This window comes from Hibiscus syriacus, unplaced genomic scaffold, assembly GCF_006381635.1.
Source record: "Hibiscus syriacus cultivar Baekdansim isolate YM2019G1 unplaced genomic scaffold, ASM638163v2 tig00111234_pilon, whole genome shotgun sequence".
In the NCBI taxonomy this organism is placed as follows: Eukaryota; Viridiplantae; Streptophyta; class Magnoliopsida; order Malvales; family Malvaceae; genus Hibiscus; species Hibiscus syriacus.
This window is the reverse complement of record NW_024063028.1, coordinates 258,602-272,200: the sequence shown is the minus strand read 5'-3', so window position 1 is coordinate 272,200 and position 13,599 is coordinate 258,602. Positions and strand designations below refer to the sequence as shown.

The 13,599-nt window shown below is 35.5% G+C and overlaps 2 protein-coding genes and 1 long non-coding RNA gene across 3 annotated transcripts; all 3 read left to right on the top strand.

The window, feature by feature from the left end:
* Positions 1-248: 248 nt before the first annotated feature.
* On the top strand, positions 249-2,300 carry LOC120156648. The gene is made up of 3 exons (XR_005519076.1): positions 249-417; positions 502-962; positions 1,136-2,300. It is a non-coding gene; the product is annotated as an uncharacterized LOC120156648 (long non-coding RNA).
* Positions 2,301-5,377: 3,077 nt separating this feature from the next.
* LOC120156626 (rac-like GTP-binding protein ARAC7) lies at positions 5,378-6,818 on the top strand. Its single transcript, XM_039167927.1, has 8 exons — positions 5,378-5,557; positions 5,627-5,711; positions 5,826-5,935; positions 6,030-6,093; positions 6,175-6,239; positions 6,365-6,430; positions 6,524-6,633; positions 6,734-6,818. The coding sequence occupies exons 1-8, from the start codon at positions 5,459-5,461 to the stop codon at positions 6,762-6,764; spliced, it is 630 nt and encodes a 209-aa protein (XP_039023858.1). The 5' UTR covers positions 5,378-5,458; the 3' UTR covers positions 6,765-6,818.
* Positions 6,819-7,737: 919 nt separating this feature from the next.
* On the top strand, positions 7,738-12,754 carry LOC120156578 (protein tesmin/TSO1-like CXC 5). The gene is made up of 8 exons (XM_039167877.1): positions 7,738-8,468; positions 8,638-8,742; positions 9,778-9,955; positions 10,305-10,664; positions 10,921-11,015; positions 11,092-11,186; positions 11,428-11,826; positions 12,054-12,754. Exons 1-8 carry the CDS (start codon positions 8,164-8,166, stop codon positions 12,308-12,310), a joined length of 1,794 nt encoding a protein of 597 aa, XP_039023808.1. The 5' UTR covers positions 7,738-8,163; the 3' UTR covers positions 12,311-12,754.
* The last annotated feature ends 845 nt before the right edge of the window (positions 12,755-13,599 follow it).

Genomic DNA, 13,599 nt, shown 5'->3' with positions numbered 1-13,599 from the left:
TCAATGATCTTTAGTTTATTTTACTCTTATTTTTATCATAATTTTAATTAAAGTTTTATACCCGTTTTTATTATTTTATTAATAAAAACTTATTTATTATTAATTTTTTTAAAATTTATCATAATATTAGATTTACTAATTAACTAAAAGATTGGTTATGCATGACACTCATAACCTAATTTATTTGATTCAGAATATTACTTTAATGATCTAATACACGAACCAGGTCCCTCTTTTGAAACAACGGAATCAAAATCCATTTTCCACCAATTCCTTCATCATAACACTCGAAAACAAAATCAAATAGGGGAAGAAAGCTTCGAGAAAATGAATCCCATAGTTTGTGGAGTAGAGAAAATAAAAGGGTTCATTAACGACTTCATTAAAGGCCGTGATTACTCATCTCGCCGCAATCCGGTATTTCATTATCCATTTTCTCTGTTGTTTTCTGGGTACTTTTTTTCGCTTTAATTTTATGATTCCATTTCCTTTCTTGTAAAGATTGAAATCTTGAAGAGGTTACAGCGAGAATCATTTTCAGACCTGATGAAGCTCCGAGAACGACAAGACAGAGTCGAACGTTTGCTTTCGTTTTACAAAGCATCAAAGGGGAATCAATTCCAAGGATCAAATACCCTTTTGAGAGGGGAAGTTGATTTCTGGCAGCCGTGTTGTTAATGTCCAATGTTGACGACGAACATTGGGGCGTGTCGGTTGGGGAATCAGAACTCGGGTCGATTCCAAGTTTCGTTCGAAACGACAGTGGGGATAAGATACCTTCGGGATTGAATTCATGGCTAATCAGAAGAGGATTGAAGATAACAATGGCGATGTATATGGAACCCAGTTAACGTTGTCCAAGTGTTTTATAAAGGAAATATTGGTGATTGGTTTTCTGCTATGGTGATTCCATTTGGAGCTCATTTAGAGATTTGGATGCTGCCTCGGAATTTTCCCTTCAGGTAACTTAAACTGTTTATTATCTGTTTCGAAACCATCTAGACTTCTTATAGGAGCTAACTGTTACTTTATTTTAATTTTATAAGTTATAGTGTAGATTTGTTTTGGTTAGATTCCATAATTGATATGAACTTTTAGTTGTTTTCCTGAAACGGTTTTTCCTTTTTTTGTCTAGGATGAAAAGGGACTCACTGATTTATCATTTGGGCCACCTATGTTGCACCAGCATAGTGGAAGTGCAATCGGGTTTGCAGTCCGAAGGTTGAATATCATTGCTTCGTTCGCTCAATCAGTCTGTGGAATGGGAAATGAGCATTGCTTCAGTACTTTGGACAAGTTGTTTGTCAACTTCCGATAAGATTGAACCTCTCACTTTTAGGTCTTCACCGAGGCCTAAATTGCCGAGTCGGAATCTCCGCCCCGAGCCGGTGTGGTTCCGCTTGGATTGTCTAGACATATTGAAGACTCTGGTACAGTAATTGAGGCACCTCTTCCACCTTTGACAACAAACACCCCTGATGATCTATTGCCCTGAAGCTGGAGTCAGAACTTGACGAATACCAAAGACTTGGGGTTGGATCGAGATGAAACAAGCAAATCCTGGAGCTTTACAATGGGCTTTTAGTTTGACCGATTTTTCTGAAGATGTATTTGGTTGGGGTGTGAGTGTTGGGGGATTGTTGAAGGTCCCAGAAGTTGGGATCACTATCAGATTGAATCCTATGTGAAATTTAACCTGGTAAGAGATTTAGCTTGAGGCCAGGTGTTACTTATGTAGAGATGGAAATTCCAGAACCCTGGCCCTTGCGTTACGATCTAACTGTTTCTTCTAATTACCACTTTCTCTGAAAGGTAGGAGTTTCTGAATTTTGTGGGAAGTCCTTTGTTTTGGGAAAGTTCAATTTTTGTTAGGTGTATAGATTCATTCTTTGATGAAATTCTTCATAATTTTTTTTTGTAAATTTGTTGGAGCTGTTGCCTTTTCTAGTCTTAGAGAAGAATGTGCTTTTCTTGATATACTCCATTTTAAAATTCAGGATGTCTATTTAATCTCACATGCGAAAGGATAATCTTGTGACTTTTTCAGGTATTATGTATTACAATAACGAGACATCTAAGAATTTGAGAATTGCCATTGTGTGACCATTCAAACATTTATGATCTTGCTCCTTATTGTTATCAATATGTTCAAGTTCGTAGAAACAAACATATCGTTTTTTTTTCATTTGATCAGCCATTTTTTTTATTTCTTATCTGTTGCCTGGGTTTTCCATTTCCTTCCATACATGGAACTGGTTGATGTAATTTCACTAGGTTCAGTCATAGTCATTTTTTCTGGAAGCTAATCTGCTCATTTTCCTCTATGGTTACTGTTTGGTAGAAAAGATATACAGGTTCATGTTTCAAAAGTTTACCTTTTTTTATATATACTCTGAAGGTTTGAATCTGTCTCAAAAGTCTTGATAATGTGCTTTAGGAACTACTTTAGGGTAATGTAGATTTATTTAGCATCGTTTTGTTGGAGACAGTTATTACATGCAATCTCACCATGCTTTATCAGAAAATCAAAAAGCTCTGGTTGAAATTACCAATTATTATCACGGAGCTATGTTTCCAGGTACTATGTTTTCACTTTACTATTTTGCTTCAGGTATGTTTTTAATATCGATATTGGTCACATGTATAGTGAAATGTTACTCATTTGTATGAATTCTCCTCTCTATATCTTTAATACCTTGATATTGTTTTGATTACCCTGCACATGTTTATTAACTTACAATTCTCGCGAACACTGTCATTTTCTTAACCGTCTTCGCGATAGTTGTTGCTATTTTCCCCCTTTGGGGTATTTTGTCACAGCTGATGCTTAACGCCTAACAAATTATTTGTATGCCTTTGGAACCAAACTAGCTGGTCCTGTTAGTTTATTCTTTACAGTATCTGCTGGCACAAAGCCTTGTTTGCCCCAACTGTTTTTCCCAATCCTAACGACCCTAAACTAAGGGGTTCTCCCAGAACTGCTTCAACTGGTATTGTGCTTTGGTTGGGAAAAAAAACTTGTATATTTATATACCATGGTAATTTTATCTTCAAGACAAGGCCTGATGAAACATGGTCTTCACTCTCTATCAGATTGCCAGTGTGATTTATTATGTTCTCATATTTTCATGTTCTCAGTGCTGATTTACCTGCTTTCCAAAGTCGATGTGGCGGTTTATATGATTAATCGCCTAACATTGCCACCATATGGATTCTGATGGATGAGAGTACTACCCTAAAGGTTAAAAGTTCAATGCAGCAATGGAGAAATCAAGGTACAAATACATTCTTGGTTGATGAATTTACAAATAACGTCATATATGATGTGATACTTTACAATGGCTCAGTGTAAGTTTTTTAGTTCTTTTATATAAGTTTTTTTTCTTGTTTGAGCTGATAGTCGAGCAACACATATGCCCATTTTTAAAGACCTTTTAGAGTTGCTTTGTCCATATAGTTCTCATCTTGGCCATGGAATTCCTAGCCATCTTCTTAAACCATCCTTTGGTATTTATAACAGTGGTTACAGTTTTAATTGTTTCATACCGCAGTTGATGGTCAATTGGTCATTATTAGATGGACATGGGGCGGTATGAGTCGATTTATTTGTCGCCCCAACCCAAAATTCTCTACTTTCATCCACTCCCGAACCGTCCCGATGTTTGATGATGTTTTATCTGTCTCAAGCTCGTCTCGAAATTTGGGATAAAATCATGTTCCGATCAGACACTAGCTTTTTTTCAAAACCCAAAATACTCTAACCCGAGAGCAAAACTCCACACAAACATCAAACAAAAACCTTGCAAAGGAGTAAGAAAAGATAAACAAACCCAAACAAAGATGTAACAAAAAGGAAGAGAAGAGGAAAGAAGATTCATCTTTTTCGGTCATGATGATTTTCGATAATCAAAGGTTCTTTTCGACAATTCGAACAGTGGAGAGGCCTCTCTTGGTGAGGAGAACAACATAGTTTTGTTTTAATATGATCAGATGGTGGAGGAAGGTGATTGGAATAAACAAACCGCAAGGTTTTGACATAGTTTCATGGACATTAAGACAATTTTCAGTGAAACGAACACTAAATTTGTGCTTAGGAGAATTGGGAAGGATTGTTGGGAAGCTTTAGGGTTCAACGGTCATTGGTGACAACAATTCATCGTAAATCCATTTTTAATTCAATTCAAATTCAAATTCTGACAAATATTCAAAGGGAGGTGTAAAAGGCTGAAGCTCTTGAATGCAAAGGAGAGCTTGCTAAAGCAATTAATGGCATCCAACAAACCCTGCCTTCAAACATAAATGCATCAACACAAAATTCACAGTCCCCAACAAAATGGTCCATTCTTTTTGCAAGAAAAAGTTGAAAATTTGACGACCAAGAAAGGTAAAACAAAAAGATTTTTTTACACACGTTTATTTGTTACAGACTTGAGTGAAAAACGCCTGGAAAAAAAGAGAGAGATTTAGGCTAAGCAGACTGGCAGATAAAGGAACATGGTGGGGACTAGGGGGAATTGCAGAAGAAAATTGGGGAAGTTATGAGATCTTGTCCTTTACAATTGATGAATGTGACATTTTCACAAATGTACAATTATTGATATAACATATGTCATACCATTATTTTAGATGATATCGTACATATCACTTAGTATATGAGTTAATTAGTTAATTAACCGTTTATATCTAATAATATCTGTTTTGATCAAAAATTAAAAATATTGAGGATAAAATATTTCAAAATAAAAAAGAATAGAGAGTAAAATAATCATTTTCATAAGAAAAAAAAAGGATAAACTATCTATTCAATACATCATTTATTTGTTGTGTTTTAGCTTTGAAACTTATTTTTTTAAAGAGATCATATCTAATATTTTGTTTCTATTTTAATATTTATTGTTAAATTTAATTATTATTGATAAATATAATAAAATATAATAATATATTAATCTCAAAATTTATATATTCTATTAAATTTTCATTATTGGAACTCACATTACCTATTTCATGCACGGTCATTGGGACATCAAGCAGGGTTCAATTAATGGGAGGGATTGTTTATTCCTTAGCAAGTGTAATAAATAACGCGAAGAACATATAAGCTGGGAATCAAACAAAGAAGTGGCCAATTTCCCCCATAAGTGCCCCTTTGTGAGAAACAGTGGGGGACCCATTTTTCTGCAATAATAAAAAAACAATTTTTCTGTTTGGACTTTTGATTTTTGAAATATATGAGAGGGATATGGATAAACAAAAAGTGCTGCCCTTTAACTACAGTTGTACAAATGACTTCTCTCATAAGCCATTCCATTTCTAATATATATATTTATCTTCTGAAGTGCACTTTCCCCCTCCTCTTTATATAAACTTTTCAAGCCTTTTCTATACATAGGTAGAGACATTTTTGCTTAGCTGAAGAAGTACTATCTGGGACTGGGAACAAGTTGGAAGCTTTGAGAAGATGAGTGCTTCAAAGTTCATTAAATGTGTTACTGTTGGAGATGGAGCTGTTGGCAAAACATGTATGCTCATTTGTTACACCAGCAACAAGTTCCCTACGGTATGCTTTTTTCCCTTCGTGTTACTGTTTTTTTTTATATAAAAAAACTAAGAGTTTTTTTTATGTCAGGATTACATACCAACAGTGTTTGACAATTTCAGTGCCAATGTGGCTGTAGATGGGAGCATTGTTAATTTGGTTTGGGATACTGCTGGTATTCCTTTGAGCTTTTTTTCTTTGATGTTTGGTTGAAGGGAAAATCTGGGTTTTTTTCTTGACGTTTTTCATTTCTGATTTGATTTCTCTATTCTTGTGTGATTTCAAAAAGGTCAAGAAGATTACAGCAGATTAAGGCCACTGAGTTACAGAGGTGCAGACATATTTGTCTTGGCTTTTTCATTAATTAGCAGAGCAAGCTACGAAAATGTTCTCAAGAAGGTGACTTTTCCCCTGTTCTTTAAGAAGAAAGAAAATGTCCTTTTAAATGTCTTTTTAAGATCATGTTTGAGAAAAGGTGGATTTTTTTTTACAGTGGATGCCAGAACTACGTCGGTTTGCACCAAATGTACCAATAGTCCTGGTTGGAACGAAGCTAGGTAGGCTATAATTCGAGAACATATTCATTTAATGTATTGTAAATGAGATTAAAAAATGCTATGTTTTCCTGTATGAATCAGACCTTCGGGAAGATCGAGCATATCTTGCTGATCAAATGGGGTCTTGCATTATAACATCTGCTCAGGTATGCTCTTTCGCATCAGCTTTATTCTGTGCCATTTTACCATTGCGGTTTCTCCTCCGTGGCAACCGAAAACGTGTCCATGATCGGCTTTAACATAGCTTTGTTCGGAGCAAATGGTTACGCAGGGAGAAGAACTGAGGAAACAGATTGGTGCAGCGGCTTATATCGAATGCAGCTCCAAGACCCAGCAGGTGAATCTGATATCATTTATGATCATGGCTTGTAAATATACTTCCTATCCTAACGGGCATACTAACTCGATCTTTGTCGACATGTTGGATCAGAATGTGAAAGCCGTTTTCGATACTGCAATCAAGGTTGTTCTTCAACCTCCGAGGAGGAAGGAGGTGGCGAGGAAGAAACGGCGCCACCGGAGATCCGGCTGCTCCATTAGGTAAGTGCAGTTGATTTGCACTCTTATTCGCGTATGTATCGGACATGTTTGGTTATCTAATCGTAGAAACAATAGTAAATCATTTGCGATCTATTTGCAGGAGTTTGATCTGCGGAGGATATGAAGCTTAAATTCGAACATGGAAGAATGATAGAGGGAATCGAGTATTTATTGCTTTAATTCTGTTTTTGTGTGTTCTGCTGAAATATAACTCTAATAGGGAATTGGATTATCTTCAAGAGCTATGTAGGCTCTCATTTTGTTATTTTGCTGCTTAAAATATTACTATCAATATTTTTTTATTAATATTATATTTATCGTTTAATATTATTTCTAAAATATATTATCTAAAATGTATTATTTTCATGGTTATCTTGCTTCCAAGTTCTTTATGAGCTAAAAAAAATATTATTGTTGGGTGAATTTTTAACTCTAAATAATTTTTAAATAACATAACTAGAGATGATTACGGATTGAGTAGGATTGTATTTTTGATATACTCAAATCCGATTTAATAATTAAATTCCTCTAATTGATTCGATTAGAATTGACTCCATTTTTGGGTTAAAATTGTGTCTAACTCGACATATATAATTAATTTTTATTAGGTAAAATAAAGAATTAATTTAAAAAATATAAAAATAAAATATTATAATTATTTTTAAATATATAAGAAATAATTATAATATTATATATATCAAATTAATTTTTTTTACTTTAATCTCAAATTTCGTATGGCGCAATCCTACCTTCAAAATAATTTGACAAAAATCTAAATTTTTAAAAATGAAATACTTTATAAATCCATTTATTATAATAATAATTTTTTGATGCATTTATATAATAAATTTATATATAATTAATTTGATTAATTTAATCTTTGTATTAGTTACAATTTATAATTCAGTAAAATTTTGACCTTCCCGGTGCTTCCAACAGAAACTTTGCGTTTAATCTGATCTGATGCTCACAAACTGACCACAGTCACTCCTATGAATTTCATCCGTCAGATTAATTCTTCAACGCGAACCGTCGGATCCAAAAGCTAGTTCCAATCTCACCATTCAATAAAAACACAAAAAAATAAAAAAAATATATATGAAATTTCAAAACTTAACAAGAGAGAGGGAGGAGAGAACCGAAGACGACGACGAAGAAGAAGAAACACCAACAAATTTCAACAATTGAAATTTCTCCTTTTTCTTTCATTGTTTTCAATATCGAATGCTTTAAAAAAACTTTAGCTTTTCTCTTTACCTCTCTCTATGCGTCGACCGGAATGAAAATCTTCTTTGTTTCTTCCAACTTCGTGGTGGAAATCTCGAGCTTGGAGAAATTTGGTGTTCTCTTCTGGAATTTTAGGTCTTGGAGATTGTGAATTGGGATTTGGATCTAAAAGTGATTCAATTCGAGTTTATTTAAGGCAATTTGTGAGATTATTCGGTTGATTTTCAGCTGTGGCTGTGTAGGTGGATTGAGAAAAAAAGATTTGAATTTATTTTTTCTTAAATTTGAGGGAGCTGGAATTGGATGGGGGAAGGAGAAGGAAGTGAGTTCCCGCCAAAAAAGGTGCAATCCGATACGGCAGATTTTCCGGCGAGGAAGCTTGCAAGGCAGCTGGATTTCACGGCCGGTTTAGGTGGGGTTTCTTCTGCTGGTGTAGTTTTGCCGGAACACCCGCAATTGACACAAGAAATGGCTTTGGCTCCGCCTTCGGCATTGGCGGCTGCTACAGTTACTCGGCAACAGCAGCAACAGATAAAGCCACCGCAGGTGGTGGCAACCTCCCCTCTGGCCACTTTGCAACCTCTTACTACAGCATCGTCGAGGGTTCTGTAAGTTCTAGCAATAAAAAAATTGTATTTTTCCCCTTTCAGTCGGTTATCTTTTGAATCAAACTCTGGAAAATTTGTTTATTTTATGTCATTATTTTAAGATTTTAATATGGAAGTTAGTTACCTGTACTCGAACTTTATTATTTTTCATATTTCTTGCTTTATTCAGAAAACCAGAATCCCCAAAAGTAAAACCAAGAGCAACTGAACTAAAAGATGCCACTCCAAAGAAGCAGAAGCAGTGCAACTGTAAACATTCTCGGTGTCTGAAACTGTAAGTACATTGACTAATATACTCATCTCGTCTGACGTGATTGAGCTGCTTTGCCGTCAATATCTATGCAGCTTTGGAGGCTTTAGTTAGCTTGAAATGTGTAGTTTTGGACCATATAGTCTTGTGATCATAATCTTCAGAATGTCTTTTCTGCCTATATATATTTTTCTATTTAATATGACAGATCCAAATTCATATATTTGATTTTTTTTCTTCTTTAAATTTTTTACAAAAAGAAATATCAAATTAGTTTGGAGACCATAGAAACACTTCCGAAAATGAGTTGGATATAGTAACAGACTTTTCCATGAATAGGGGAGTGTAGTCTTTCGTATGTGGTGTAGTGTTATTTATGTCTATGTTTTAATGGAAATAATACTACAACAGCAACAATAAAGTAAATATCCTTTTTACACTTTGTACCAATATTATCTCGATCTTTCTTCAGGCTGATAAGTTGTACTTAGTAGCTTATAAGTTTGTTATGCATCAGTTTCCAAACCCGTTCAATATAGGTCAGTTTGCCTCAAGCAGCCTCAAATGCAAATAGTGCTAGGCTTAGGGAATATTATCATCTGAACTAATTGCAGTGCAGAAATAGGATGAACACGCCTTTGATTTTAAAAATACACTTCATTTCTGTCCAATTTTGCCATGCTTTAGTATCAGATGGTTCTGTTGAAAGGCTAGCCTTTCCTTCTACTTACGATGACCCTCGTCACTATATGGATCTAAATCTATTTTTCTAGCTCTATGACATACGTATAGATGTTTCCAACAAGCGGATTAGATTCAAAGTCCATGTATGTTCTATATGTTAAGAATCGGGCATGAGAGGAAATAAACAGAAATTGGGTTATGACTTTTATAGCTAGCATTTAGGCAGCTTGCCTGGGCATTTAAGATCATACTTTTTTTTCAATTATTCATTTATTGTGTATGAATTATGATTTTTGTGTAAATACAAGTAAATAATTCATTTTTTATGTTGATTTGATTATAACCCACATGTTAATAATTTAATTCCTTGATCAGGTACTGTGAGTGCTTTGCATCTGGGATATATTGTGATGGGTGCAACTGTGTTAATTGTTATAACAATGTTGAGAATGAAGCTGCGAGAAGAGATGCCATTGAAGCAACTTTGGAGCGTAATCCAAATGCATTCAGGCCAAAAATTGCTAGCAGTCCCCATGGTGCACGGGATAGCAGGGTGTGCTGGCCATTTTTTGTCATTTAATTCACGCTTATGAAATAATGACACCCTTTTGTACAGTATTGATTCAGAAAAAGCCATAATTTTTTTTAATTTAATTTTTACCATCAGGGCACTGGTTTTCTTCTATTGATTGTGAGCTCACTTTTGATTTTAACACATGTATATATCCTTTTTCCTTGATTCTAGATGGTTATTCTTAGAAAATTATCTTATGGGAAAAGGTCCGGGCTGGGTATTTGATATCAAAATATAAAATTCAAAGTACAGCATGAATGCATTTTGATTTTGATATAGCTTGCTGCCATTGACATTTTCATATGGACTAGTTCTGAAATATTTTTAGGAAGATGCTGGGGAAGTTTTAATATCGGGAAAACACAACAAAGGATGCCACTGTAAGAAATCTGGGTGCCTTAAGAAGTACTGTGAGTGTTTCCAAGCCAACATTCTCTGCTCTGAAAACTGCAAATGCGTGGACTGCAAAAACTTTGAGGGTAGTGAAGAGAGGCAGGCTCTTTTTCATGGTGACCATGCCAACAACATGGCATATATTCAGCAGGCCGCAAATGCTGCCATAACTGGAGCTATTGGGTCCTCTGGTTTTGCATCCATTCCAGTATCTAAGAAGAGAAAAGGCCAGGAACTGTTCTTTTGGTCAACTGCCATGGATCCATCTGTTCACAGGCTTGGACACTTTCCGCAGGTAAACATTGTCCATGTGTATTTATTGACATTTGTCTATAAACTTTCTGAATCATATTTCAGTTCCACTTACCTTGAATCTAGCTAATCTTATTTGTCTTAATAAGGAACAAATGTTTGCTCGAACTTTTTTATTCTCATTCTTCTGCTGCTAGTTAACATTTGATTAGTTTACCATAGAATCTCTCATTCTCATAATTACCTTTAGTTTCTGCTTCTAGAATTTGCATTTGCGGCTTATTTTATTTGTGAATCAGGCAACTCAAATCAGAGCTTCTGCACCCTCCTCTTCTGTTCCAGTTTCCCGTTCGGGTACAACTGCTGCAGCTGGCATGTCAAAATTCACATATAGGTAAATGGAATATTTTGATGAAACTATTTATATCCTCTGCTTTTTCAGGGAACTAACTTACGTACTTTGGTGGAAGGTCTTTGTTAGCGGACATCATTCAGAAGCAGGACTTGAAGGAGCTTTGTTCTGTTTTGGTAGTTCTATCTAGAGAAGCTGCAGAGACACTTGCAGGTAAATGAGAATACATGTAAAACAATTTAAATCTCTAGTCTAAACTTACACCGTCTAGTTCGTGGCATACTTATTACTTTAGTTCTTACTTCGTGTGTTTGCATGAGTAAGCATATGGTCACTCGTACTTATTTGCCGAAAACACTGTGAATGTTGTCATGCATGACAATCTACTTATACTTGATTTTCTAATTGAAACAATTTTCATATGGGTCTTCCCTTAAATTCTGTATTCATTTAGATCAGAGAAGTTTGACTGAAAAATGGGCCGAAGATCAGACCGAAACCTCCCTTGCGTTATCCACTCAGGACAGGCTGCAAAGCCATAAAGATTCTGATGCTGAGAAAACCATTGCTGATGATTGTTCAAGTGCAAATCAGGCTGATAGAGCTGGCCGTGAGGATTCCAGCTCAGATGGTGCTGATACGCCAAAGCAAAGGCCTATGTCTCCGGGAACTTTGGCATTGATGTGTGATGAAGAAGATAAAATGTTCGTGGAAGCTCCCTCTAATGGAGTCATGGGCCATGGCTGCAGTACATCTTCTCAAATGACGGAGATTTATGCAGAGCAGGAAATAATTGTTTTGACAAAGTTCCGGGATTGTCTAAATAGGCTTATCACTTTCGGAGAAATAAAAGGCAAGTTCCCCTCTCCCTTCACTGAAAATTCGATTCACATCTAATTATATTTTGCACATCAAAAGGGAAGAAAGTTTCGAACGATGAAATCATCCCAAACTTTCTCTGTAACTCGGAGAGAACCACTTTAGCAAAATTTGTTTACAATCATTTTTTTTTCTGGTGTATTAACTCTTGTTATGCATGAACTATTGGTAATTGACGATGCTGCTCTATTTCAATTACAGAAACAAAATGTTCATCATTAGCTAGAACAGAGATAGGTAGTCAAAGAAGCCTCAGTAATAGAACTGAAGTCAGAAATGAGACTGGGGATCGACAAGGATCTGTTACCAATGAAGTTCCGGAAAATGTTAGTCCACTTACAGTAAAGACATCTCATATGGATGCTACTGTAGTTGCCACTGCTAACAACGATCTTCAACGGCCTCCATCCCTTCCTGAAAACGGGGGTGCTAAATCGGAAAACGAAAAACATATATAAAGAACCAAAATGCTGACTATTTGGCACAAGGTATGATACTCATCTTCACTATTCTACCCTCTCCACCGTCAGATTTGATGCAACACCAAGGTGATTGTGGGAGCTGACAGGTTCTCTGATTAATTTCTACATTATCGATAAACTTATTGGTTTTCCTCCTTTGCCATAGCTTTAGCTCATTACAGTATTTTGGTGTTATTTGCCCATCCATTTTTTCAGGGATTTTTTTATAGCATGGAGTTGCCTCAACCATTAATGTATTTTATTTTTTATTTTTTGAGGTCGTAGTTTAAGAATAAGGAAAGGGTTTCGGATGTCGGATTTAAATCCAAACCCTTTGAATGCAACTTCTGTTAAGAATGTTACATTAACCGACTAAGACAGGAGTTCATGTGTTTCATTGTTTGTATGTAACCTTATTCTTCTGAAATGAAGAAAACTCGATTCTCCTTGTTATTTCCGTGGTGGCATGGTTTTTGTAATCGGTTCGGTTTGTGTCTCCACTTTCATAAATAGTTATGAAGGTGAACTAAAATGTTTATTGTTGTCTCTTCCGATAACATCGGGAGTTCAGATGTAGAGTGAGTCATATCTCTTTCCTGGTGTACGACATGCCTACCATCATTCATTTCCATGAGATGAAACTTGGACCTATCAGCTGATATCCCATCTAGTTTCTCTCTTAGACCTTTAACCTTATGAGTCACATTGAAACTTAATCCGACAGGGCTAGGTCTCGAAAAGAAGCAACATAAGTTTCTTTGAAAGCTCGTGTTCTTCGGGCTGAATTATGTTGTAGTTATGGTGGTTTCGAACTCTTCGAGAATGTATTTAATGTCATAACAAGCATCTTTAAGCTTCCAAAGCCAGTTTTTCTTTCCGCGTCGAGGAACACAGCAATGATTGTAGAGATTGCGGCCTCGAGTTGAAGAGCTCAGTTTTACAACTACATATGGTACAAACAACCTCAGATAGAATGGCTTCTGCCATTGCTCTGCAAATCTGAACCGCTGTTAGAATTCATCTAATTGCGGTCTGAATTTTATTTAATTCGATTTGTCGATTAAATAAATTTAATATTTTTACATTATTATTCTCTTAATTTTTGTCTGCATTTCTAGAATAACATTATATATCCGGTAATGAGTTGAGTAATCTAAAAATCCTATTGTCAAAGATAGTCTATCCAAACTTGGATCTTCCGTAAAAGGAAGGGTCAGGTTTAACTACTAACTAAAGTAACACAAGAGAAGATTAATATATTTAAAGCGCTTCACATGCAAATGGAT